Here is a 25,963-nt window from a genome sequence, read left to right as displayed (position 1 = left end):
TGTATTAATCTGAATGATCTTACTCATTGGTTTGTTCATATATAATTTCCTGATTTTGTTGAGATTTTATTTACAAAAAAAAAATGGATATATGTTGTGGTCAAGCTCAGAAATGATAAGACACGTGCATGAATAGAATATTTTTTTTAAAATAACTTTTTTTGCTGATAATTGTATTAGCAGTGTGTTATTATATTCCAAATTCAGCAACTAGGGGCCAGCAAAGGGAACTACAAAGGGAATAAGGATTCACTGTATGGTTAGTAGCTTGTTTGCTTGTTTTTAACTATTTACAAGAATATACTAATAATAAAAAAGATGCATTACGAAACACCAGAATATTTCTTAATACATTGCCATTTTTTCATGTTCTCGTGTTAGTAAAAAGGTTTCCTATGTTCAGTTAATCATAATTGTATAATGTTAGAAAACTAAATAATATGAATAAAATGTTTTCACGACATATAATAAATGTGCACATGCAAGTAATCAGCCAGCAGATGGCGCTCATGCTCACAGCTGGCAACGTAAGCCAAGCTTGCAGAAGCAGAAGAAGAAGAGGAAAACACATGTACGTACACTACATGTTTACCTATTTGATCCAAAGTGAATTTTCTACTTGAGGAAAGTCACTATATCACCAGAAGTCTCAAGATCAGTCGTGAAATCATGATCATTCGGCGTTTCTGATCTGATTAAGATTAGTATGAACTACTGAAACACAGACTGATTTGAGCAGGATCAGTTGATCTTCTGATGTAACGTTAGATATGAAGCTCAAAGAGCTAGAAAGCTGCCTTCAGCAGGTGGATGGGTTTGAGGAGCCCAAAATACTCCTGGAGCAGTACCCCACCAGTCCGCATATAGCGGGTGAGCATTATACTGTATTTGTGTCCAGTGTATGCATTTGTAACCATAAGATATGTATTTGTGAGTTTTTAGATGCGTCTATTCTGTATTAGGATTAGCATACTTGTGTACTATTCTTACGATTCCTTTAATATAGTATGCAAATGTTATGTTGTTCAGATCCAGGGATGGGCAGTATTTCAAATGCATGTATTTCTATGTTGCATAGTCATTTTTGTTTTTGGTATTTTGGTATATTTATTGATACAGGAAATCAGCAGTCTAATAAAGAGGTTGATTTTGGTATTTTATGCATTTTGAAACCACAAAAATACTAAGATTAAATGTATTCAAATAAAAAAAATAGTATTTTCTATTTCAAATGTCATGGGACAACAATGTAACATACTGATTGAAAGATTTTTATCATTGCATAATGCACTTGCCACTTTAAAAATAGTATGCATTGTACAGTTTAAAGACTGTTAATGAATATTTAATTCAGAATTTAATTGAACATTGGAGTCCTTTGTCTAGGACAGATGGTTGTAATATATTTTATTATGGCATAAGATACCATTAATGTTTTTTTCACACTGTAGGCTGTATGTTGTACACCATCCACAATACATTTGATGACATACAGCATAAACTAGTTGCAGACTTGGGCTGTGGATGTGGGGTTTTGTCTATAGGAGCCGCAGTGCTTGATGCTGGGTAAGACCGACTCCATCCTTTCATCTATAAGCTGAAATTACTCTAGTTTTAAAAAATGATATGAATCAACACAACCATAATCTTTCCTCTCAAGACTGTGTGTTGGGTTTGACATCGACGAAGACGCCTTGGACATATTCAAAGGAAATGTGGAGGATTTTGAGCTGTCAAACATTGATATGGTCCAGTGTGACGTGTGCTCTATTGGATCCTCTTACGCCAAGAAGTTTGACACGGTCATCATGAACCCGCCATTTGGCACCAAGCACAACCAGGGTAAGAGTCATCTTAAAGTCAACAAGCTCTGCTGCTGATTGTCGAACAGGTTTCCCAAATTCCATTGGTTGACCTTGATTCTTGTTGTTATATCCATATCCTCAATTCAGGTATTGACATGCAGTTCCTGCAGACAGCGATTTCCATGGCAAGTACAGCAGTGTATTCCCTTCACAAGACCTCAACACGAGATGTAAGTTGCCATATAATATCATAGCTTCGACATTTCACTTATATTCATGAGAAAAACTTACAATTTAATTGCATTTTTTTCAGCACATTCAGAAGAAAGCAAATGATTGGAAGGTGAAAATGGAAGTCATTGCAGGTAATATTTAGTGCACCTAAAAACATGCATTACCATTCAAACTATTGATATATATATATATATATATCTACAGTACAGACCAAAAGTTTGGACACACCTTCTCATTCAAAGAGTTTTCTTTATTTTCATGACTATAAAAATTGTAGATTCACACTGAAGGCATCAAAACTATGAATTAACACATGTGGAATTATATATGGAATTATATACATAACAAAAAAGTGTGAAACAACTGAAACATGTCATATTGTAGGTTCTTCAAAGTAGCCACCTTTTGCTTTGATTACTGCTTTGCACACTCTTGGCATTCTCTTGATGAGCTTCAAGAGGTATTCACCTGAAATGGTCTTCAACAGTCTTGAAGGAGTTCCCCGAGAGATGCTTAGCACTTGTTGGCCCTTTTGCCTTCTGTCTGCGGTCCAGCTCACCCCTAAACCATCTGGATTGGGTTCAGGTCCGGTGACTGTGGAGGCCAGGTCATCTGGAGCAGCACCCCATCACTCTCCTTCTTGCTCAAATAGCCCTTGATTCCTTCAGTGTGACTCTACAATTTACATAGTCATGAAAATAAAGAAAACTCTTTGAATGAGAAGGTGTGTCCAAACTTTTGGTCTGTACTGTACATGTAACAATATACATTGTTATATAACTTATTTAACCCTTGAATTGTGCTTCAAACACTAAGAACATACAAATATCAGATCTGGACTCTGTATAGGCAGATATTCAATATTCATTGACTCGGATCAGATCTGGGCCACAAAAAACCTGATCGGGACATCCCTAACCTGTAGGTTGTAATAAGCTTTATAGTGATATGTTTTTTTTGGTCCTCAACTGTTGTTGTCTCTCTCGCAGAGCTCAGATACGACCTGCCAGCATCTTATAAGTTCCACAAAAAGAAGTCGGTAAGTCAAGTTTGTTACAAAATATTGTGCTGGACACATTTTGTCAGACTTTACAATGACAAACTAGTGACATGATTTTTCTATCTGATTATTTTAGGTTGATATTCAAGTGGACTTCATACGATTCACTCCGACATAAACATTTTGGGCAAAAAAGAGCATGTGTTGTTTTGCAAAATTTTAGTTTTATTTTATAGATAAAAATAAACTGTTCTTCAAAATAAGTTTTCTAAATGACCATACAGCATCATTTTTGAGTGGACACCACAGAAATACCAGCGTCTATGTAGGATTTACAATCACACTTGTTGGAACTTTATTAAAATTTGTGCTTTTCACATTTTTGGCAGCATACACAGTTGATAAAACATGACAATATCTAAAAACAATAAATTACACAAAACACATCACATATTTATAGTAAAATCCTGGGTTCACAACTATATTACAACTACAAAATCATCCAAATAAATATTAATAATACTAAAGAATAATTACATTTCTTGATTTAAAACACCAGAACGGTTTAGTTTTTTTTTTAGTTTTTTTTTTGCTGCACAATATTAGTCTTCAAAAAGGTGCTATTCTGATTATATTTAGAAACAGCCCTTTATCTTCCAGCAGAGATAACAGACAAACTGTGTCTCACACATTATCAGTGACTTCACATGTTGAACAAATATAATACCATATTAAACATCACACTCACTTAATTATATACCATGTGGTCCAAAAGTCTTAGATTTCCAGGATAACAATTCAAGTGATTAACTGAACTGAAAATGAAGAATTCTTGTTGGTTTCTCTCCCTTTTGGAGCTGATGTGAACAAAACCTGATGATGATCGTGTTCTCCAGCATGATTTGAGATGCAATGAACGAACGTCTGACCATCAGTACAAAGAGTCACATGATCCATGTAAGAAATTTGCATTTGCATGTAAGAATTATGCAGTATGGAATTTGATTTGAGTAAATTCCAGGTCTGGATAAGCATTGGAAAATAATTGCATACTATTAGTATGCATACTATTAGTAGCAGAGTGATTTTCATGGCGTTTGAGTATTTAACGAGGAATACTGACAAATGATTGCACAATGTATTTAATATGATGTATAATGTATAGTAATGCTTTAATTTACAGTATAACCACAAACATTATTATACTGGACAGTATATTGTGCTATTATTTAGAGAATAATATTTTCAGATACATTTCTCATGTAATTGGTGGCAGTATTATTTTTTACATTTAATAATGTAATCAGTGACTAGTGACGATATCACTATTTTGTATTTTTTTTAGTTTAGAATATGAATTTAACGAGCGCTAAAAAGTGTTTAAAGTCAGTGAAAGCATGTCAAACGTAATCCTGTTTTAATGAAATACTGGGCTTTTAGGTTTGGTGTTTGTACGTGGCTACAATTCCTGCAATTATTTGGCAACATAATATTAAATATAGTCAACAGCTGGATTTTAAACACATTTATCAGGTGTTAAATGTGTTCTGGAAAAATATACAAAAATCCATTGAAATGTTTGGAACAATATGGAAAAATCCACAGAAATCCATACTGGAAAAGTATGTAATGGAAAAGTGATAGAAACCCAGAATTAGTTCCTAAAGTATTGCCTATTCACTTTACCGCTCACTTTGCTCTAACACTTCATTTCTGTGTTTAAATGAAAATAGTCTCAGACGTTTAGACCCCACTGGACAGTGTCTGTTCTGTGATTTCACACGCTGAACACACAAACACAGCCGTGCGAGCGTGCAGCTGACGGGAGGTTTCCCACTATCTCCCAGCAATCGATCTCAGGGTCATACCTCTCTATACTCTGCAGATATGTACCTTTAGAGTATGAATACCCACCTGCTACATAGATGCATCCGTTTATAACAGCCGAGCCGCACTCCATCCTTCTCTCCTTCATCGCACACATCTGTCTCCATTCATCTCTTTCGGGATCGTAGCAGTCAGTGATGGTGGTCTGACCGCCAACCAGATAAAGCTTATTGTTCAAGGAGACCGAGCAGAGGCCATACTCTGAAAGTAAAGAGTTCTGATGAGCTTTTCAAATCATAAGAGTCAAATTATGGGAGTAACCAGCTGGGCTCACGAGTCAGAAAACAACCCACGGTGGTTGTAGCCTAGAGATCTAAACTATTTAGCTTATCTAATACAAAATGTAGGTGGCTCACCAGGATGTGGACATATGGTTGTGATGCTCCACTCATTGATATCTGGCCGGTAAGTCTGAATCTTCTCGTAAGTGCAGGTTCCTCTGAACCCATAATGTCCTCCGGTTACATAGACTCTGTCATTCACCACACAAGCGGTTGCATTTCCCACACCTTTAAAGTCAAAACAGAAAGACGCTGAACTGCCATCAACAGGCATATTAGATCTTCAAATATTTAAAAGTTTTAATGTGCATGATTTTTTTTAAGCTAAAATCCGGGTGAAGAACTGCACTACGCATTAGATTTACATTTTATGAAAAAATCCTTTTTTTGCCCACCACGGCGACATTCATTCAATGCAGTAAAAACAACAATATTTTGAAAAAGGAATACAATTTTAAATTACAGCTTTCTATTTGAATATATTTTAAAAAGTAATTTATTTCTGTGATGCAAAGATACATTTTCAGTAGGGCTGTGCGAAAGGGCCAAAAAAAAAGATCTTCTATAAGTGTGTAGGTATATAATTAAAAATATTACTGACCTCAGTAGTTTATATATCTATCTGAATATTTCTCCAAAAAATATATTTTTAAATTAAGATTTTTTTTTTTTTGTGCTCAAAATAAATATATTTTTGTGAAACCTGTTAGGTAAACAAAACAAAAAAATACTTGTCCTCTTTCTGATTTTAATAAAAAATTTGAATAAGAATGTTTTACCATGGTTTCTGATTTTTGTTATGTAACAAATCAATCATTGCAAATGACATGACAACATAAGTACACGGTCTTGTTCCTTTTCGCTTAAATTGAAATGTTGTGATGCTGCCATTCATCTTGAATCTGGTAGATTTGGTAAATGCCTCTTAACTTTTTTTTATCCCTAAAATAGAGAAAAATACTTCCAGCACCATGGCCTGTAAACATGAACTAAGATCTCCTCATTCAGGCAACCAATCCAATAGGTCTGTGTATGTAAACTGAAATTCTCAAACCTTGTATCATATCCGCTACAGGAAACCATCTCCTCTTCAAAGGATCATAGAATTCAGTTTCTGGAGTAGGAGCTCCTGCCGTATATCCACCAATGACGTATATGCATCCACGTAAAGCCACCGAGCAGTGGTAGTATCTGGCTGTGATCATGGGACGTCCCTCTGTCCATTCATCTGAATCTGTGTTATAAATCCACACGGTGTCTAAAGCATCCACAGTCTGTGTCCTGTATCCTCCGGTCACATAGATATCAGGGCCTTGAAGTGCCACGCTATAACTCTCTCTTTCAAAATCAGGCATGTCTTTCCCCTGAACCCATGTGTTGGAAACAGGGTCCCACATTTGGACTTCACACAACGGATGCCAGTAATATCCACCAATAACATACAAGCTGCACGTTAGTTTTTTGCAGCACTGTAAGAAACCTTTGCTCGGCTTTAAGGAGGTACGAATCAGAGATCGCAATTTGCTTTCAGAGCAACATTTGCGTAGATCAAAAGCCGCTTTGATGCAAGCATCATCCACTTCCAAATGGATGCATTTGAGAAGCTCTTGAAGGTGGTTTATTCGAGGAACCGTGTCATGGGCGACCCATTTGACCGCCGCATCCAATAAAGTCACTTCTTTCCACACATTAAGGTTCTCAGTTTCTAAAATCCCCATGAGCTTTTGGAAATCCACCTCGAGGAACTCCTCCTGAAGTGTGAGCTCTTCGAAGCGACTCCGTATGAGCCTCAAAGCCTCGTGCTGGAGATCCGAGCACACGTGATGCTCGGCGAACGAGTGCATCCCGAGGCAGTTATCGACGTCCAGCAGACGAATCAAGAAGCTCTCGCAGGCTTTCTTGAGCGAGTTGAACTGCAGCAGGTCTGCGGCTTCCAGAAGACTTTGGACGTTGTTCTGGGTAATGCTGATCTTTGAAGTGTAGACGTAGCTCACCAAAGCACCCAGAATCTCTCCGTTTATGCAAGGCAGGGTGATGGTGTTGTTCAAACGTTCTCTCATGTCTAAGGTGAACATTACCCTGAAATAAGAGCTGCGGGCTGATAGGACAGCCTTGTGGCAGTGGAACAGCTCTCCGGATGAAGACTGCAGGGTGACGTCTGTGAACAGACCACTGCTGTGAAACTCATGAAGAGCTTCCAGCACCTCAGAGGAGTGAGAGGCGTCGCAGAACTCATAGGAGTAACCGCTTTGAGCTTTTCCTGACATTGCAACTGGAAAGAGAAGATTTTCAGTTTTCAAAGGGAGTTTTGAAGTGTCCTAACAAAATTGGCTAATCTAACTTATTACTAAATTATCGTCAAGGAAAATTCCTTGAAGTTGTAGAAATTTTATGAAGTCATATTAGTAAAACATTTCTAGGGACAAACACAACAAAGCCAGAACTAATGCAGTTAAGAACAAATTCATATTTTAGACACCATTTTCATCATGTTTATTCCAGTTAATATTTCTGAATATTATTTTTGAAGGTAACTTTCTGTATAGACAGACACCTGCTTTTATATCTTCACAAATGTTGACCGTTATGTTGTCATATTATATGGGGCAAGTTGTCACACTGGGCATTAAACACGTTTTAAGCAAAATGTAAACAGTAAAACAATTTTATACAATTTATAATTTTATACAAACTACACAAAACTAAATGTAAATGGTACCATAGAAAATATGAAAAAAATGTTTTGTATAGCAGTTTTTTTCATATAAATATATATATAAATATATATATATATATATATATATATATATATAATTTATTTTTTTACTTGTTTACCTAACAAGTTTCACAAAAAGACATTTACTTTGAGCACAAAATTCACAAAAAAAATCCTAATTAAGGTCAGTGTTATTTAGCATCACTGAAATACTATCAAAAGTTTTCTTATATATATTATAAAGGCAAATATTTATATACATATATGTATATTGTGTGTACTTTTATCTTAGTTTTAGTTATATTAGTATTTAAAGTGAAAATGAGAATGTATAGTAGTTTTTTTCATATATATATATATATATATATATATATATATATATATATATATATATATATTTTTTTTTTTTCACAAAAATACATTTACTTTGAGCACAAAATTCACAAAAAAAAAAAAATCCTAATTAAGGTCAGTGTTATTTAGCATCACTGAAATACTATCAAAAGTTTTTAAGTTTTCTTTGAATTAGCTTTTTTTAATTTTCCATTTTAATTTTAATATTTGTTAAAGTTTTGGTAAATATTTGCCTATATATATATATATATATATATATATATATATATATATATATATATATATATATATATATTATAAAGGCAAATATTTGTATACATATATGTATATTGTGTGTACTTTTTATCTTAGTTTTAGTTAAATTAGTATTTAAAGTGAAAATGAGAATTGCCTTTGCAACGAACTAAAATTAAATAAGTAATTGTTTATATTTAATAACGTATTTCCATAATAACAACAACAACTCTGTTTTGAACTAGGTTTTTGCAACCAATCGACAAAAGCACCACGAATTATGTAAAAAAATAAACTCCAGTTACAGTTAGAGCGGCTGTGACAACTAGCCCCTTTGTAAAAACCAAGCTTACCTGACCCGTATGATGACTGAGTGACAAAGCTCGTCCTTTCTTCGCTGTAGAGGTTTTATCCCCAACAGTGCGGCTCGTGCTGGGACAGATCAGACATGTGGCCCCTGTATTTAGCGTCAGCCTCTGGAGAATGTCGCGCTCCTATTTTGGTATCGGTGTATTAAGCAGGAGCCTCGCTGCTGTCAGCCGCTACTACTGATCCAACACAGCCATGTGACCGAACCACTACTACAGCATCCCGTCTTCATAAATACATTATTAAAAAGCTGTAATTCCGATTTTTCAATCAACTGAGACATAACACCAGTTTCACGTTTTAGTTGTCATGGCAGTGTCGAGTGTATAATCCTAATAAGGATTAAAGCCGTTGCATAATAATAACGCTTGCCTGAGGGAAACAGTACCAAGGGCTGCCGAACACCAAGAATTAATCCATTCTACACGCTTCACCGTTGACTGAACGCAAAAGCGTTTGTTTATAGCTTAGCGACGGTGAATTATTGATGTGCATTGCCATTAAGTCCACAGGGTAACATTAAAGAGACAGAAATAACTCACGGTTACCATGAAAACAGTGTGAGGGGGTCAGTCGATGTTCGCGTTTGAGTGCACTTCTCTGAAGTGATTTCAAATTGATAAATGTTTGAGTGCTTGTAATTCAAGTTTTTAAATTGAATGCATTCTGCAATTTCGAGATCGATTAACATATTCATGTTTGCTGACAGTGTTAGGTTCCCTGAAACGATCTTGGATCATCAAAGGAAATAAATGCTAAAAAATAATAATACATGCACTGTGAGATCTGATCAGATAAGACTTTCTGAAACATTAACAGTATTTTAATGCTAAAGGTTGTTGGGAATGATGCAGTTATACTTGGGGACAAGGTCTAGTGTAACTAAAGTGTTTTGAAAGTGGATGTAATACAGACTTTTGTCATATGTTCTTATAAGCAGAAGTATCCAAGCAGAAAGAATGTGGGAACAGGATCAAGAATTATTTTAAATACACACATGCACGTTTTGGGAACAAAAAGGAGCTAAAATATATTTTTTGGCATATATATGTATATACACTGCTTTTTAAAAGTTTGGGATCAGTAAGACTATTAATGGTTTCACAGAAGTTTTTTCTGTTCATCTTGGCTACATTTATTTGACCAACACTACAGAAAAAAATTAATATTGTAAAATATTATTACCATTTAAAATGATTGTTTTCTATTTTAATATACTTTAAAATGTAATTTATTTATATGATGCAAAGCTGATTTTTCAGCCGTTTCTGCGATCCTTCAGTGTCACATGATCCCTCAGAAATCATTCTGATATGCTGAAGCTGGTTTTGCAGCTTCATTTATTGAAAACTGTGATACTTTGTTCAGGATAATTCGATGAATAGTTAAAGTTGATTTAAAATAGAAATATTTTCTAACAATATTAAACAAGTAACAAGTCTTCATTATCACTTTTTATCAATTTAACATCCATGCTAAATAAAAACATTAATTTCTTAAAAAAAGGGGGGGGGGGGAGAAAAAAAGAAAAGGGCAAATAATATACAGTCCACAAACAGTACTGTATTTCCAATATTGATTTTAAATCAGCATAGCCTATAAGAATGATTTCTGAAGGATCATGTGACACTGAAGACTGGAGTAATGATGCTGAAAATTCTGTTTTACATCACAGCAATAAATTATAATTTAAAGTATATTAAAATAGAAAACTATAATTTTAAATTGTAATAACATTTCAATATCAATATTTTTTCCCTGTATTTCTGATCAAATAAATGCAGCCTTGTTGAGCAAAAAATACATCTTAAAAAATATATATACAAATCTTACTGATCCCAAACTTGCCGAACATCTGTTAGTGTTTAGTAAACTTCTATATTGTTTAGCAGGACATTGGCCTCAGCTATTTGTCATTTTTATACAAAGGATCCGATGGCAAACCTTTAGTATGATGAAAAGAGACAAACTCGACTGCAAAGCACTTATTTTTGTTATTTTAATCAAACACTTTCATCTGAAATACAGTGGTTTTAGTAAACACTAATGACAAAAATAGGACTATTTTACCACACTGTTGATTTAGGAATTGTAGTGTTATGAACAATGTGAGTAACACTGAGAAATGATATTCAATCAGACTAGAGCTTAAGCTTCTGGAATGTTTAGTGTTTCCCCATCAGCATCAATGACAGATATTCAGACCGTGAGCTGTGCAGCCTCTTTCGCCAAAGACTTCAGGGCCCCGATGTCCCCCAGCAGTGAAGATATGCCCATGCAGTACCACTGCTCACCACTGCTGGCAGTAGAGGCACTGAAGGACTGCAGCTCCACACCTGCTGCTGCCAAAACCCCTGAGAAAGACCGGAAAGCATCAGTCATCATTCACCCATATGCCACTCTCAAACCATGTTTGACCCTAGACCACAAAATCAGTATCAATTTTTCAAAACTGAGATTTATTCATTACAAGGGAGCTGACTAAAGCTTTTCATTGATGTATGATTTGTTAGGATAAGCCAGTATTTGCAAAATCTGGAAGCTTAAGGTGCAAAAAATAAAAAAATAAATAAAAAAAAATAATAATAATATATATATATATATATATATAAAAATACTGAGAAAATTGCCTTTACAGTTGTCCAAATGAAGTTCCTAGCAATGCGTATTATTAATCAAAAATTAAGTTTAAATATATTTACGGTAGGATTCTTACAAAATCTCTTCATAAAACATGATCTTGACTTAATATCCTAATGATTTTTGGCATAAAAGAAAAAACAATAATAATAATTTTGACCAATACAATATATTTTTGACTACTGCTAAAAATATACCCCATCGACTTAAGACTGGTTTTGTGCTCCATATGAAGGCACTTTTATAATATTCTTTGATATATTCTTATACTATATTCTTAGTTTTGTTTTAGTGTTTTTTATAGTTTTATAGCTTTATAGTTTTTTGCAAATTTGCAGCACAAATATGGAAGTAAAAATAAGGAAAAAACTAACCTTGCATTTTAATTTCTATAAATGTACATAACATGTCATTTAAATGAAAAAATATTTAAGTATATGTAAAAACACATATTACTGTAATTGTAAATAAAATTACCTGGATCAAAAAATAAATTTCTGTGCCTTTTGAAAAATATATTTCCATGACTTTCAGTCATTTGTGAATAGTTGATAAGTTCTTTTTTTTTTTTTTTTTTTTAAGAAATGTCACTCAAATTAGCAATTTTCTGGCCAATATTTTAGAGCTGAGCTGGAAATCACTTTTAAACTCCCTAATAATATTAGTTTTTCTATCAGTTTCAATTCATCACAGATCTTTCCCTTTACGGTTATTTGTGCAGAATGTGAATGAGTCTTTACCGGTCACAGACGGCAGGAGCTTAGTGGAATTGGCTGCTTTGAAGAACAGCAGGTGTCCAGTGAGAGGAACAGGCTGTCGAAACACACTTGCGTTCAGCTCCAGCAGCACAGGAACCCCGGCCTGCACCGAGCCTACAGTCGTATAGCTTCTACCATTCACAGAGACTTCCACCACACACACCTCCCGCTCATTTGAGTCTTTATGATCCGTCTGCACCTGGTGGTTTGAGACACAGGGACAGATCAGAGCACTGCTGGCAAAATAAAACACCTAGATGGTGTGCTTTAACTTAAAATACGGTACTTAAACTAACTGTAAAGAAATCTTACTGTAATTCCGGTCTCTGCAGCTAGAGGCAGTGCATTCACCAAGTTAGGGCCTTTCTGAGGACCTTCAGTGAGCAAACCAACTACAGCTGCTGAGCTCAAAAACCCTGAGGACTTCTTCAAGGACTCCCCTGAACAGCACAAATAAATAAATACATATTTATGTATTATTGTTAATATATAATCAAAATGAATGCTAAATGCATACAAATGCATGATCTTGCCACAAGATGGCATCAACAGAATACAATACTCAGTAGAGTAGGACTTATACAATCCAATAAGCTCTGATATGTACATCTGGGAGGAGAAATTATTTGTCCCAGCAGTTAGTAAAAGAAAATGTACATACTGTCCCAGCAACAGGATTGATTTCTTGTTATTTGTTTAAGCACTTATTGAATTAGTGAGTGAATGACAACAGTTTGAACAACACATTGGGTGAATAACTCATCTTACCAAGTGCTGTGACGTGGACCTGACTGTAGGGGTCTTTAGAAGCAGTGCAGGCCTTCAACACTCTGCCCATGGACTCTCCCAGCTGAATCCACTGATGAGAGTCAGGAGAGAAAGCACTGACCAACACCTGAGCATTCACCTGAGGATGAAAACTAGGACTCAAAGTTGTGGTCTTTCATTCTGTATTGTGGCATAGGTTTGAGTGATACAGAATACTGAAAAAGAAAAGGATGTAGGGCAGGGACGAGGTTTTATGTATCAGTTGTTCAATGAATGGAGGAGGAGCTAAATGTGAAAGGGGTGGAGTTAAAGCAGACTAAATGATTGGAGAAGTCCGGCATGTGTCACCAAAAAAAAAAAAAAAAAAATCCTGACAATTCCAGACTTTCCCTGACTGTGGGAATCTGTTTCTGGAATTATCTTTGGGTTTTTAGAAAAGCAGTTTTGGATTTAAAAAGAAATACTGTATCTGTGGTGAAAATTAACTGAAGATTTGTTTCCATATTTCGTTCTACAAATTAAAAGACTTAACCTAAGTATATACAAATATGCATTATTTACAGCAATTTCTGTGAAACAGCTACTTCAGTGATAATTTAACTATTACACTATTATGTGATTAGGAAAAAAAATATCCTCTCACAAATAAACAAAATGTCCCTGAAAGATTTTCTGGGGGGAGAATATTGCGCCTTCATAAAAAGTATTGCTTTAAAACGAAGCATGACTCACGGCTCCAACTAATGCTTTTCCCGTGGCCATGTCCACAATCTGCAGGGCGATATCTCTCCCACAGCGGGCCTGAGCTTCTTTAGTGCTGGCTCCCAGATGAGGACAGCTGATCACATTGGGATGCTTCACCAGCCGCTGATCCTTTGGAGGCTCCTGAACCCGCCGAAAAAGACAATATCAGTATTATTTTAAATATGTTTGCATGCAATGCCATTGAGCAGTGGCAAGAAGCTAAAAGCATTGTCAGTCGAAGTGATCAACAAGCTCTGACCTCCACAAACACATCCAGCCCCGCTCCTCCACACTGTCCCGACTCCAGAGCCCGGAGGAGAGCGGCTTCGTCAATGATGCCACCGCGAGCACAGTTCACCACCTTCACACCTTTCTTACACTTAGCAAAGGAAGCGTCATTAAGGAGACCTGTGTAGCACATCAGCAAAAGTTTGATTTTACACTGGGGCAATTCAAGCTAAATTAAATAAAGCCGCAATATAGTCTAGTAGAGCAATTATTAAACTGCATTTATTATTATTATTAATAATAATAAATGTTGTTGCTGTTGTTATTATTAAAAATATAAATAATTGTAATCATTAATTAAATAAAAAAATTATATTATTATTATTATTATTATCAAATACAATATTTTAAAATTAATTTTAAGATTACACTAGATTAGATACATGCACCTCAAAACCAGGGTTATTATAGTTAATGAAAATAAAATAAAAAATAACAGTTAATTAAAAATTAAATAGAAGTTAAATTAAACCAAATAAAATATTTACTATTTTATTTCAGCTAGTTGTCAACTGTATAGACATGTTTAAGAAATAAAAATAATAATACAAATGTGACAATTCAAAATTACAAACATTTTTTAACTAAAATAAAAGTTATATATTAAGAATAAAAACTTTATTTGAAAATTTATTTGAATTTGAGATATTAAAAAAAAAAAAAAAAAAAAAAACTTTAACAGTATATCTAGTGATGGGCGCTTTTGAAACACTGCTTTTTGAAGCTTTGAAATCTTTGCGAATCGAGTTTCGAAACTGTTTTATTCAATTGTAGATATTTTTAAATGACACTTTTGTATAATATGTATGTAATAGTCTATTATTGACCCAATTTACCAAGCTTTCCATAAAACCGGCCTTACAAATTTATTAAAATGACACCTATTTAAACAGACACTTTATATTTAATGGTATTGCATATTTTGTTGACATTTTGTTGATTTAAAGATTTGAAAAGCTTTGTTTCTTCCATCACTGAGTTTATCAACGATACTAGAAATTATCACTGCTCAGGATTTTAGACTTAAGTCTTGGCACTTTATATGAGATGTATCACAATATTTCTCAAAATAATCGATTGTTTTAACTGAATTGTGAAGCAAACTAGCAGAATGTTGTGTGTGTGTGTGTGTGTGTGTGTGTGTACCTGTGGTGGAGGGCATGAGTGGAGTGTGGACTGTGATATAATCACACTGTGGCCACAGCTCCTCCAGAGACATCTGCTCCACACCCCAGCTCGCAGAAACCTCCAGAGGGGTGATGGGGTCGTAGCCAATGGTCTATAAGAGATGCAATAGTAAAAAATAAAATAAAAAGTTTTAATATCATTTGCATTTTTAAAGTCAGGACAGTTTTTAGGACACAATGATCTTACCCTCATACCGAAGGACTGCATTCTCGATGCCACCTCTTTGCCGATTCTTCCAAGCCCTACAATCCCAAGAACTTTTCCATACAGCTCTGCGCCCATGAACTGTAAAAGCATTAGCGAAGCACTCAGCCATCTAACACAACCCATTCAGTGATCGCAATCGATTAGTGATGACTGACTAAACAGACGGGAAAGTACAACTATGAAATCACAACTCTGACAATTTCTAAACTGTGTACGGTGCACATATTTTCTGTTTATTGCCAAAATGTGCAATATATGAAAGGATGGTGCATGCAGTACCCTATCTCGTAACGCATAACCCTTTAAACAATGCCTTCAGCCACACAGAGAACAAGAAGTGCACATACCTTTTTACGATCCCATTTTCCATCCTTCATTGACATGACAGCTTGTGGAATATGTCTAAGAAATACAAAAAAAATTAAAATAATAAAATACAAAATAATAATAATAATAATAACAACAATTAAAAAATTTGTAAAATATTTTATAGGAATATACAGTGTTTTTTTTTGTATCATTTATGTTTTGTTTTTTACATTTTTATAATTTTCTACCCAATTTCAGACCTAGAGTCATACATCAGAGACTTTAAAGTTCTGAGTTCTCAAACATATTTCATAAAACATTAAAAAGCAAAAAAAAAAAAAAAAAGTCATTTTGCCAGCTTACCTTGACAAGCTCATCAAAAGAGCACAGGTGAGCTCAGCAGCACTGATTGTGTTTCCACTCGGAGTGCTGAAAAATGTAATTATGAAAAAATGAATAAACATAAAAAAAATTTAGGAAAATAATTCCTGGCCATTCTACTTGAAAGAATAGTTCATTAAAATGAACTGATCCTCAGGCCATCCAAGATGTAGATGAGTTTGTTTCTTCATCAGAGAAGACTTGGAGAAATTTAGCATCACTTGCTCACCAATGGATCCTCTGCAGTGAATGGGTGCCGTCAGAATCCTAATAGCTGATAAAAACATCACACTAATCCACACTGCTCCAGTTCATCAGTTAACACCTTGTGAAGTGAAAAGTGGTGTGTTTGTAAAAAGAAAAATCCATCATTAATGGAATAGTCAATGAGAAATCTGTCAATATTTACTCACCCTCAAATTATTTCAAACTGGTAACCAAACAGTTGCTGTTCCCCATTGACTTCCATAATATGGAAAAAAGTAAGTCAAGAAACTGAACGAAAACACAGCTTTTCACTTCATTTCTTTTTCACCCATTCACTGCAGAGCATTCATTGGTAAGCAAGTGATGCAAAATTTCTCATAAGCTGTTCCCATGAAGAAACAAACTCATCTACATCTTGGATGGCCGGAGAGGGAGTTCATTTCCAGCAAATATTCATTTGTGTGTGAACTATTCCTTTAACATCTCCCAAGATGGGTTTCATTAGAAAACATGACATGAGAAGCAATAAATTACAAAATGTTCATTCACGAGTAAACTATTACTTTAAGAAAAGAAGAAAGAAGAGTGCACGACTAGATCAACATGCTTAAGCATTGAAAACAAACAGAATAGAGGTCAGAGCAAGACTCAACATGCTTCATTACTTCATGACAATAATGCCTCTCTTGGTTGCTGCATCCACGTCCACGTTATCAACTCCTGTTCCAGCGCGTCCAATGATCTTCAAGTTACTGCCAGCATTGATGACATCAGAGGTAACTTTGGTTGCTGAACGGACGACCAAACCGTCATAATGCTTGGGGAAAGGATAAGTAAACAGAATTAGCATGTAAAACAGGGTTTAAGTTTTTCTTAAATCTTTCTAGGCAAGACAACATGTGAAATGACAATAGTGACAAGACAACATGCATTCAGCATTGTTGTTTTGTTTTTTTATTAATCCACAAAGAAAAACAATTGATGCATTTTATAATATCAAGCAAATACATATTTTAAAACCCAACCAATACACAATCTAAAAACACATGCACAGAGCAAAACACGTGCATTAAACACAATGCAACAGGGGAAAAGAACATACCTCGAATATATAAACGGATGTTATACGTGCGGTCTAATATAATTATTAGGAATTGACTGGGATGATTCATATGGTGCAGATACAGGCTACTGTTGCATCAGATTGTGAAGAGGAGGAGGGGTGACAGTCACACATTCACACATGCTGTTATTTTATCAAGCACACCGAGTTGATTTTGCTGCTCTGGAGAACGCCATTCTTTCGCTGGCGACGATTCAAATCAATGCACTTGATATTCCGGTGAAGTTGCTTCTGAATTCGAGAGTTAAAGAATCACTTAACGTTACCTGAATCTCTGCAATCAACTCTTCTTTAGTCATCTGCTGCTTCTCCGTCACTTCAATGCCGTTCTCCTGCAGAATAGTTTTGCAGCATGGATCGACACTTTCACTGATTAAAACGCGTTTGACTGATACCGGAGCCATTAGTGTTGATTCAGTGACTCGACTCTCCTCAAATGACTGACTGATGTTCCGTGGCGCTCTTTCAAAGAGCTCCTCTCAGAAACTCCGCCCTTCACGCGCCTCTCCAGAAGTTCGTCCTGTTTTATTTAATTGAACATTCTCATTTTACAAACTCTAAGGAAACAATTATATATATATATATATACACACACACACACACACACACACACACACACACACACTTTTATTTTGGATGCGATTAATCATTTGACAGCACTATATATTTTACATTTTAATGAAAATACCTTAATATTGGAACTTTAATAAAAGTTCCTTTTGTGAAAATAGACCATAGTGAAAACAGTTTGCATTTGTAAATTTGAAAAATGTGTTATTAGTCATGCATAAACTAATCTATATATCTATCTATCTATATTAAATTAAATTATATGAATTTTCAGAATCAACTGCAAAATCTGCTCAGTTTATTTTCTATAATTGTTTTATATTAAACATTATTATAGGCCTAATAATTCTAAGGTTTAATCATATATAAGTCCTCAAAAAGCATAAACATTAGCTTTTTGTTGCTTATATGTCTAAGGGATGAAATTATAGAGTTACATTCTACAGAAAAAGTGGTTTTCCTTTTCTTTTTTCTTGTGAATACAGAATTTTGCATACAACATTTAAATAAAATAATATTTATTTAAACAACACAATCTAGATATAAATGCTTTGGGTTTTCAAAATTATAATAAAAAATTAGAAAATTTAGGATTCATTGAAAAGTCTTGTAAGATAGTACTCTTTTTGAGATAAACAAACTTATTAAGTATAACTACATGACCAAAACAAATGTTCAGTGCCATTCTGACAAAAGAAGCATTTTGTGTCTAAATCAGACCCCAATTTTTTCTACAGAAAGTTTTGACATGGAAAATATTATGGAATAATTGAAAATATATATAAATATATATCCTTTACTTGTAAGAAAACACTTTTGCTGCATGGATCATTCATTTCCCAATTGAAATGATCAAAAATGCTGTTCCAATGTGAAACTGAAGGAGGCGTGGTTTATTTTCGAGGTGGCTGGCTCTTTAAGGCTTCGCATGACGTCACCTCCTAGTCGGGTTGCCGGGGAACAGTGTAACAAAAGTTGAATTGGTTGCCGAGCAACACAGTGTAGCGAGTACGATCATGTTGCCAACATCAGCCAAGTCTGCCGATGTATGAGGAAATAAATAAAAATACATAAACATCTCAACCAACTTCAAGATCAATCAACGAATGTGAGAGGAATAAAACAGCAGGTAAAATGTCAACCGCGTCAGTAAGGACAGGAGTCGTTCAATACGGGCGGAGGAAAGGCTCGAGTAAACAAGGTGAGAATAAACTCTACTGACCGAGATAACTGAAGACATTAACGTTATATGAATTACAGTTTATAATCACTTGGAAACGTGTTGTCGAATGCACACAGCTGTGAGCTCGGAGGTGGAGAAACCCGAAGCAGATCTTCGTCAAGTAGTAATTTTATCCCAATCGGACTGGCAGCGCCTGCAGGACCGTGTGAACGGAGTAAATCAGCGCAACAGGAGTGTGACCGCAGCGGCCGAAGAGCGCGAGCTGCTGCACATGCGCTCTAAAGAGCTCGTCAAACACTGGGCCAACACCATCGCTGTGAGCACCTGGAGTTTTTGTTACTTTCTTGCATAGTGAGCAATTTTAGCTTGAAAAAACCAAAATATGAGTAAATATCATAATTTATAACGATCTAAAATCTTTAAAGGAGGCAAAGTTTTGATAAATATCAATGAGTCTTATTTTGATAAATATCAATATTAAGATGCAAAGGCAATGTTTCCCATTTTGATTTAGTACGATGTACTTGGTGTACTAAAATGACTGAAATTAAAACTGTAATAAATGATATACAATATAATATGCATATATAAAAACAAATTCTTCTAAAAATTACAAAAACACAACAAAATGACTAAATCTTTGACTTAGATTAAAATGAAAACAGAATATATATAAAATTTGCTTGAAAAACCCCAAATATGAGTCAAATCATATTTTTACGACCTAAGGAAAAGTTTTGATTAATATCAATGAGTCTTCATTAAGAAAAAATACAAAATTTGATTTTGTTTGATTTAGTTGATAAAATAATTAATGATAATATTTTGCCAGTTTTTGTGTCTAGAACAGGGTTATTCATGTTAGTAAAACTAAAAGTAAAAAAAACTGTTAAAAGTTTAAAAAAAAACTGTTACTTTAAAATAAATGTTAACTGAAATAAGAAATGTATATACATCTCATAATACAAAAATAATACTTGTTTGGAAGGTCAATATTTATTCTTTGGAGCCAGTGCCGATATTTGTGTGATGTTTTATTTTAATCTTTTTTCTGTACTTCTCTCCATCCACTTTTAATTTTGTCTATGCATATAATTATAATGTTGAATAAGCTGACTGTATAGTTTGAATGCTGTCTTGATGTAATATTTTTGGGTTTTCTTAATAAAAAATAAAAAAGTACAAAAAAAAAGAAATAGAAAAAAAGATTGATATAAATGCTTGGGTTCAGTGCTTTAAGTGGGCCGGTACGCACCAGTACTCAGTAGCCTACCGCCACTTCCAAATATAGCTCTTGAGCGTACCACCACCTCTCCATGCGCCCAGAACATGTTTTTAGCGTACTGGTACGTTCATTTGGACATCTGTTTTAATAGAGGTTTTAATCCTTTTCCTTCACTGCCGCTTTTCAGAGCGCCCTTCACAAAGCACGCTTCCTAATTCTTCCTAGTTCGGAGTATGGAGTCAGTTCGGTGGTTCGTAGCGGGTTCGCGAATCGTTTGAGTCAGTTTGGGAGTTCGGAGCGGGTTCGCGAATCATTTGAGTCAGTTTGGGGATCGCAAATCATTTGAATCAGTTCGGCAGTTCGGAGCTGCTTCGCGGATCATTTGAATCAATTCGACAGTTCGGAGCGGGTTCGCGAATCATTTGAGTCAGTTCGGTAATTCAAAGCGGGTTCGCGAATCATTTGAGTCAGTTCGGGAGCTCTGAGTGGGATCGCGAATCATTTGAGTCTGTTCGGGAGTTCAAAGCGGATTCGCGAATCATTTGAGTGAGTTTGGGGATCGCGAATTAAGTGAATCAGTTCGGGAGTTCGGAGCGTGATTAATCTGAGTCAGTTCGGGAGTTCGGAGCTGGTTCCGAATCCTTTGAGTCAGTTTGGAAGTTTGAATGCAGTAATGCAGTAGCTCTTTCTAAGGATATTTTTTCAAAATCCTTTTGCACATTTTATTTATGTTCAGTAGTTCTTTCTAGCTCAAGCAAATCCACAAACTAATAAAAGGGTTTATTATTAAGGTTGCCTGTTGACTGTTGTATATAAAAGCCCTTCAATATAGTTGTTGTTACCTCAGGGGATGAGGGGAATCATCAAAAAGCACCAAGTTTGGGGCCACTTAAAGCACTGCTTGGGTTAATATAAGCTGTGCATTTGACTTTTGCCAAATGTCTGCCATGGAGAAAAACATATCAATATTTTTTTTCCCTTACAGGGACAACGACAAAAAAAGCTAGAGGCGAAAAAATTTCGAGAGGCATTAGAAGAAGAGGAGCGGAAACAAGTTGACTTAGAAGAAGCAAAATACCAGGCCCAGATACGAAAGGAGGCCATCAAGAAAGCAAAAACCCAGCAATACTACCAGACCGACAGAGTGAAAGGCTTCCATGTGTGTGTCTCTCATTATTTGATCACACTTTTTCTGTTGTGAAATGTTCGTAGAAACTATCCTTTTGTTTTTTATAGAGCGCTCTGTTGCTTGCAGAGGTTCTGAAGGAAAGAGAGGCTCAGCTTGAGTTAAAACGCATGAAGCAAAATGCCAGCAAGGACATAGACAGAGATATCGTGGCTGAAATGGCTTACAGAGAAGAACAGGCCCTCCAGCAGGAGCAAAAGAAAGCCATACAGAGGAAAAAAGACCAGCTGGCAACTGCTGAGAGCTTGAAACAACAGTAAGGAGATGTTAAAGTGCTTCAGTGCATCGGGCAACTGTGATGTAGTAAAAAGGACCTGACTTTTTCTGCTCTTTAAGGATAAAAGATCATGAAATGAAGAAAGAGCAGGAGAGGCAGGAGGCCAAACGTGAGGCTGAAGAAATTGAGCGACTCCGAGATCTTCATCTGTGGGAACAGTCCATGAACGAGCGCAAGAAACTGGAAGAGAAGGGAAGCGTGATGAAGGCTTATCAGGTGAGGCGACTGTTGAACAACATTTACAGACAGAGTGAATCAGATGCTGTTTTGAAATCCGTTCTTCTGTCCTCCATCAGGATTATTTGACCAACAGAGAGCTGATGAAAGCAGCAGAGACTCAGAGGCACGAGGAAGAGGAGGAGAAACGCAAGCAGCTCGCCAAACATAAAGAGAAAGTCATCAAAATCAGGAAAGAGAAGCAGGAGGAAATATTTAGGTATTGTAAATGACATGCTTACACAGTGTAAATTATTATTGTGGGTTTAATGGGTATATAACTAGTGTCAGAAATGTACTTCTAGGAGCATTTTTTTACATTTATGAAGAATTATTTTTTTTTCAAACTGTACACAGAGTATGCAAACTCTTTATGTTAAATATTCAAAGCTTTACTAAACTTGATATATTAATGGCTATATAAGATAGCTAAAATACATTTGGCAGCATTTTTAATTTGTGAGACATTTTTGTTATTTTAAAATTGTGATTTTTCTAGACATTGTGGACTTATTTGTTATTTTAGTATTGTTTATATTATCTATTGATATTTTGAAATATATATTTGATATTGTTAGCTGTTCAAATTTAATTGTAGCTTAAAATTTAGGGATTTTGATTTGTGCTTTTTTCTTTTTTTTCTTTATATTTATTTGTAGCTTCAGTTTCATTGAGATACTATTATATTTTTTTATTAATATTTGTAATGTAATGTTTTTATTTTCATTAATATTTTTAAAGTCTTTTTTTCATTTTAGTTAAAGTTTTAGTAATTTTGTTGTTTTTTTTGTCTTTTGTATATTTTTATGTCTGTATAGTTTTTATTATTTAATATTTTTAATCTGTTCAATGGTTTTATTTTTAGTTTCAGTTTTAGTTAACTATAATAACCTTATTTAGATTTAATTTATTTAAGTTTACAGTAGTTTTAATGATTTTAGTGCTTAAACTTCATCTTATTTTATTTCACGTAGTTGCCAAGGCAACACTTGCATTTTTCATTTAAGTTTTTTAAGTTTAAGGTTGTCTAATAGTTATTATATTTCAGATTTATTAAAAAGATTATGTAAGTTTTATTTACCAATAACAACACTTGTGGACTTTGCCCTGTACTAAACTATTGAATCAGCTAGAAACTGCTGTTTCTGACTATAAATGTGTCGAGTAAAAAAAAAAATCCTGCTTACCATCTTCAATCTGGAATCTTTAAACACTAAAAATCCTAATTCAAAAGATTGTTACCTGATATACAAAAGGACTTCCACATTCATACAACATGCTTATCCATATATAACTGACAGGGCTATGAAAAAGTCATGGGAATTCATTGTGTGGGTGAAGTGTGGGAACCCTGAAGAGAAAGAATGATTCTCTTCACTGATTGCCTTGTCTCAGCACTGGGCTTGGATTTGCATTTCTTTTTGCTTTAGAGAGCTGCAGAGACACAGAGAGACTATTATACAGAAGTTAGCCGTACAGAAGCAGCAACAAGTCAGCAACGAGGAAGAGATCATCGCCAAAGCCGTCGCTGAACGTGAGGCCAAACAGGCTCGAGAACAGCGTGAGAAAGAAGAAAAACATGCAGCCATGTTGAACTCCATCACTGCACACAGAGAGTCCATGGTAGTGACCTGTTCTTGATGAATTCATCAACACTTCATCTTCAAAGATTTGTCTAGTAATAGATGCATGATTATTTAGATTTTTGATTAAACTAGAGCAACTAGTGACAAGAGGTCATGTATTACAGTGATTTTACTACAGAAATATTGCATTTATGATCATCAAACTGTTTATATACATGTATATAATTTGAAAGACATTGAAATAAGCATTTTCTTAACCCTGTATTAGAGGAAAGAGCAGGAACGAAAGGCAGAGGAAGAAAAACAGAAAGCTCTGGAGATGCTGAATGCAAAGAAGGAAGCGGATAAAATCTTCATGGAAAAGCAAGAACTTCAAGCTCAGAAAGCGAGAGACGAAGGCAAAACACTACAGGACAGCTATATACAAGAAATGGTGGGTAGAGCTCTGCAGTTTGCTGAAAATGAACCCCCCGACTCAGGCCGTCCAAGATGTGGATGAGTTTGTTTCTTCATCAGAACAGATTTGGAGAAATGTAGTATTGCATCACTTGCTCACCAGTGGAACCTCTGTAGTGAATGGGTGCCGTCAGAATGAGACTCCAAACAGCTGATAAAAACGTCACAATAATCCACAAGTAATCCACAGCATTCCAGTCCATCAGTTAATGTCTTATGAAGTGAAAAGCTGCATGTTTGTAAGAAACAAATTCATTATTAAGATTGTTTTTAACTTCAAACTGAGTCCTCTATCCACAATATTGGTTTCTCCACTGAAAAACTGAATTAGGAAATGAATTATTGTGATGTTTTTATCAGCTGTTTGGAGTCTCATTCTGACGGCACCCATTCACTGCAGAGGATCCATTGGTGAGCAAGTGATGAAATGCTACATTTTACCAAATCTGTTTCGATGAAGAAACAAACTCATCTACTTCTTGGATGGCCTGAGGGTGAGTACATTTTCAGCCACTTTCTATCTTTGGGTGAACCGTTCCTTGTTTACGTTTCATACATTGAACTATGATTTCTTTCAAATGTAACACTGGTTTTGTGAAGGCTGAAAAACGTGCAAGGCATCACCGTACGAAAAAAGAAGAGAAGGCGTTTGTGGCTAAGAACACTGCTCTCATCGTTGAGGAGGAAAACCAGTTTCAGAAATATGCTGAACAGGTGATTGTAACAGCAGGGAAGACCGGGAGAATCACCTACCCGCTCCTAAAGGCTGCCAGAGAGGGCATCGGAGGGGGTCTGGGGCCCGTGTTCGGTGGACTTAGACCAAGTTATCTAGTCCATGATGAGTCGGGTGTTCAGATGCCCACTTATGTGAGCGGCACCACTCAAAACATCAAAGAGCTGAACGAGACCTCTGACATTCAGCAGTCAAAGAAAAGACTAGGATTTACCTGTTAACACTTCACAACATCCAGATGTTAATATCAATCTCTTTTACTACTGCAATAATAAAGATTTTATGCTAAAGAAATTGTGATTGCTGCATTTTGATTCAAATATAGCATTTTAACCCCAAAAAGGTTTCCCGAAATATTTTTTTTTACACACAATTTGGATGTTTATGTTTAGAATTAAAAGATATTCTGTTGTGTGAAAAAACTTGGTTATAAATAACAGTATTATTCCTAGAAACTTGAGTAATAGTTAAAACAGACTAAAATGAAAGTCAAATTAAAGTTTGGGATGTCTGAATAAAAACATTTATAAAATAAATAACATCTAATTATTAGCTAATCATTTTACTCAAAAGTGTTCAGTTGAAGATAATTTGTATTTTAGCTTATTTATTTATTTTTTTCCTCATACCAGATAGACACAAAATTACCAATACAGATATTATTTCTACAATAAAACAAGATTACTAATATTAATATGACAGCAGCATTGCTACCAGCTGTGTATAAAATCAATCCTGGGTAGCCTACATAATGTTTTGTACTCCCAACAATGCACATGTAAATCATGAAATAAATATATAATTTGTCTTCTATATTTTTAAGTCATTTAAATATCAGGAATTTAAAAATATAAATTTTTTATTTATTAATTAGAGTATGAATTATAATGACATATTCATGCATGAATGATATAATGATTATGAACAATGACTTATGCATTTATGCATGTATCTATTCATATATTTCTATCTACCATCTATATACTATTTTTATATATTAAATAATATGTTATGTTATTATATCATTTATACATGCAT

The 25,963-nt window shown here is 34.9% G+C and overlaps 4 protein-coding genes across 4 annotated transcripts; 2 read left to right on the top strand and 2 right to left on the bottom strand.

Moving 5' to 3' along the window:
- Window positions 1-534: 534 nt before the first annotated feature.
- Window positions 535-3,302, top strand: mettl5 (methyltransferase 5, N6-adenosine). Its single transcript, XM_026217461.1, has 7 exons — window positions 535-870; window positions 1,452-1,566; window positions 1,661-1,842; window positions 1,953-2,035; window positions 2,119-2,170; window positions 3,029-3,078; window positions 3,176-3,302. The coding sequence occupies exons 1-7, from the start codon at window positions 771-773 to the stop codon at window positions 3,215-3,217; spliced, it is 624 nt and encodes a 207-aa protein (XP_026073246.1). The 5' UTR covers window positions 535-770; the 3' UTR covers window positions 3,218-3,302.
- A 143-nt stretch (window positions 3,303-3,445) lies between these two features.
- Window positions 3,446-9,604, bottom strand: klhl23 (kelch-like family member 23). Its single transcript, XM_026217460.1, has 4 exons — window positions 8,865-9,604; window positions 6,262-7,479; window positions 5,283-5,435; window positions 3,446-5,127 (listed from the first exon to the last, which is right to left on the bottom strand). Exons 2-4 carry the CDS (start codon window positions 7,472-7,474, stop codon window positions 4,817-4,819), a joined length of 1,677 nt encoding a protein of 558 aa, XP_026073245.1. The 5' UTR covers window positions 7,475-7,479; window positions 8,865-9,604; the 3' UTR covers window positions 3,446-4,816.
- Window positions 9,605-10,862: 1,258 nt separating this feature from the next.
- Window positions 10,863-17,958, bottom strand: LOC113052956 (D-3-phosphoglycerate dehydrogenase-like). Its single transcript, XM_026217459.1, has 12 exons — window positions 17,760-17,958; window positions 17,036-17,187; window positions 16,146-16,211; window positions 15,821-15,875; window positions 15,453-15,551; window positions 15,225-15,357; window positions 14,050-14,198; window positions 13,779-13,931; window positions 13,047-13,185; window positions 12,591-12,718; window positions 12,261-12,477; window positions 10,863-11,234 (listed from the first exon to the last, which is right to left on the bottom strand). Exons 1-12 carry the CDS (start codon window positions 17,895-17,897, stop codon window positions 11,080-11,082), a joined length of 1,584 nt encoding a protein of 527 aa, XP_026073244.1. The 5' UTR covers window positions 17,898-17,958; the 3' UTR covers window positions 10,863-11,079.
- Window positions 17,959-18,931: 973 nt separating this feature from the next.
- Window positions 18,932-25,241, top strand: cfap210 (cilia and flagella associated protein 210). Its single transcript, XM_026217457.1, has 9 exons — window positions 18,932-19,264; window positions 19,363-19,562; window positions 21,457-21,630; window positions 21,708-21,913; window positions 21,994-22,150; window positions 22,231-22,370; window positions 23,581-23,773; window positions 24,005-24,169; window positions 24,793-25,241. Exons 1-9 carry the CDS (start codon window positions 19,198-19,200, stop codon window positions 25,144-25,146), a joined length of 1,656 nt encoding a protein of 551 aa, XP_026073242.1. The 5' UTR covers window positions 18,932-19,197; the 3' UTR covers window positions 25,147-25,241.
- The last annotated feature ends 722 nt before the right edge of the window (window positions 25,242-25,963 follow it).

The sequence above is a fragment of the Carassius auratus genome, chromosome 34 (assembly GCF_003368295.1).
Source record: "Carassius auratus strain Wakin chromosome 34, ASM336829v1, whole genome shotgun sequence".
In the NCBI taxonomy this organism is placed as follows: Eukaryota; Metazoa; Chordata; class Actinopteri; order Cypriniformes; family Cyprinidae; genus Carassius; species Carassius auratus.
The sequence above is the reverse complement of the archived record's forward strand: the minus strand, read 5'-3'. Positions and strand labels throughout refer to the sequence as shown.

Bases quoted from the DNA above. Each gene is read 5' to 3' on its own strand.
- mettl5 (XM_026217461.1), top strand. From the start codon at position 771: ATGAAGCTCAAAGAGCTAGAAAGCTGCCTTCAGCAGGTGGATGGGTTT. The intron at 871-1,451 runs GTGAGCATTATA...TTCACACTGTAG, and splicing joins CACCAGTCCGCATATAGCGG to GCTGTATGTTGTACACCATC. The intron at 2,171-3,028 runs GTAATATTTAGT...TCTCTCTCGCAG, and splicing joins GAAAATGGAAGTCATTGCAG to AGCTCAGATACGACCTGCCA.
- klhl23 (XM_026217460.1), bottom strand. From the start codon at position 7,474: ATGTCAGGAAAAGCTCAAAGCGGTTACTCCTATGAGTTCTGCGACGCC. The intron at 5,436-6,261 runs GTTTGAGAATTT...TTGACTTTAAAG, and splicing joins TGTAGCGGATATGATACAAG to GTGTGGGAAATGCAACCGCT. The intron at 5,128-5,282 runs GTGAGCCACCTA...CTTTACTTTCAG, and splicing joins AACCATATGTCCACATCCTG to AGTATGGCCTCTGCTCGGTC.
- LOC113052956 (XM_026217459.1), bottom strand. From the start codon at position 17,897: ATGGCTCCGGTATCAGTCAAACGCGTTTTAATCAGTGAAAGTGTCGAT. The intron at 14,199-15,224 runs GTACACACACAC...TGTGCTACACAG, and splicing joins ACTCATGCCCTCCACCACAG to GTCTCCTTAATGACGCTTCC. The intron at 13,932-14,049 runs GTCAGAGCTTGT...CGGCGGGTTCAG, and splicing joins GGCTGGATGTGTTTGTGGAG to GAGCCTCCAAAGGATCAGCG.
- cfap210 (XM_026217457.1), top strand. From the start codon at position 19,198: ATGTCAACCGCGTCAGTAAGGACAGGAGTCGTTCAATACGGGCGGAGG. The intron at 22,151-22,230 runs GTGAGGCGACTG...GTCCTCCATCAG, and splicing joins GCGTGATGAAGGCTTATCAG to GATTATTTGACCAACAGAGA. The intron at 24,170-24,792 runs GTGGGTAGAGCT...GGTTTTGTGAAG, and splicing joins ACAGCTATATACAAGAAATG to GCTGAAAAACGTGCAAGGCA.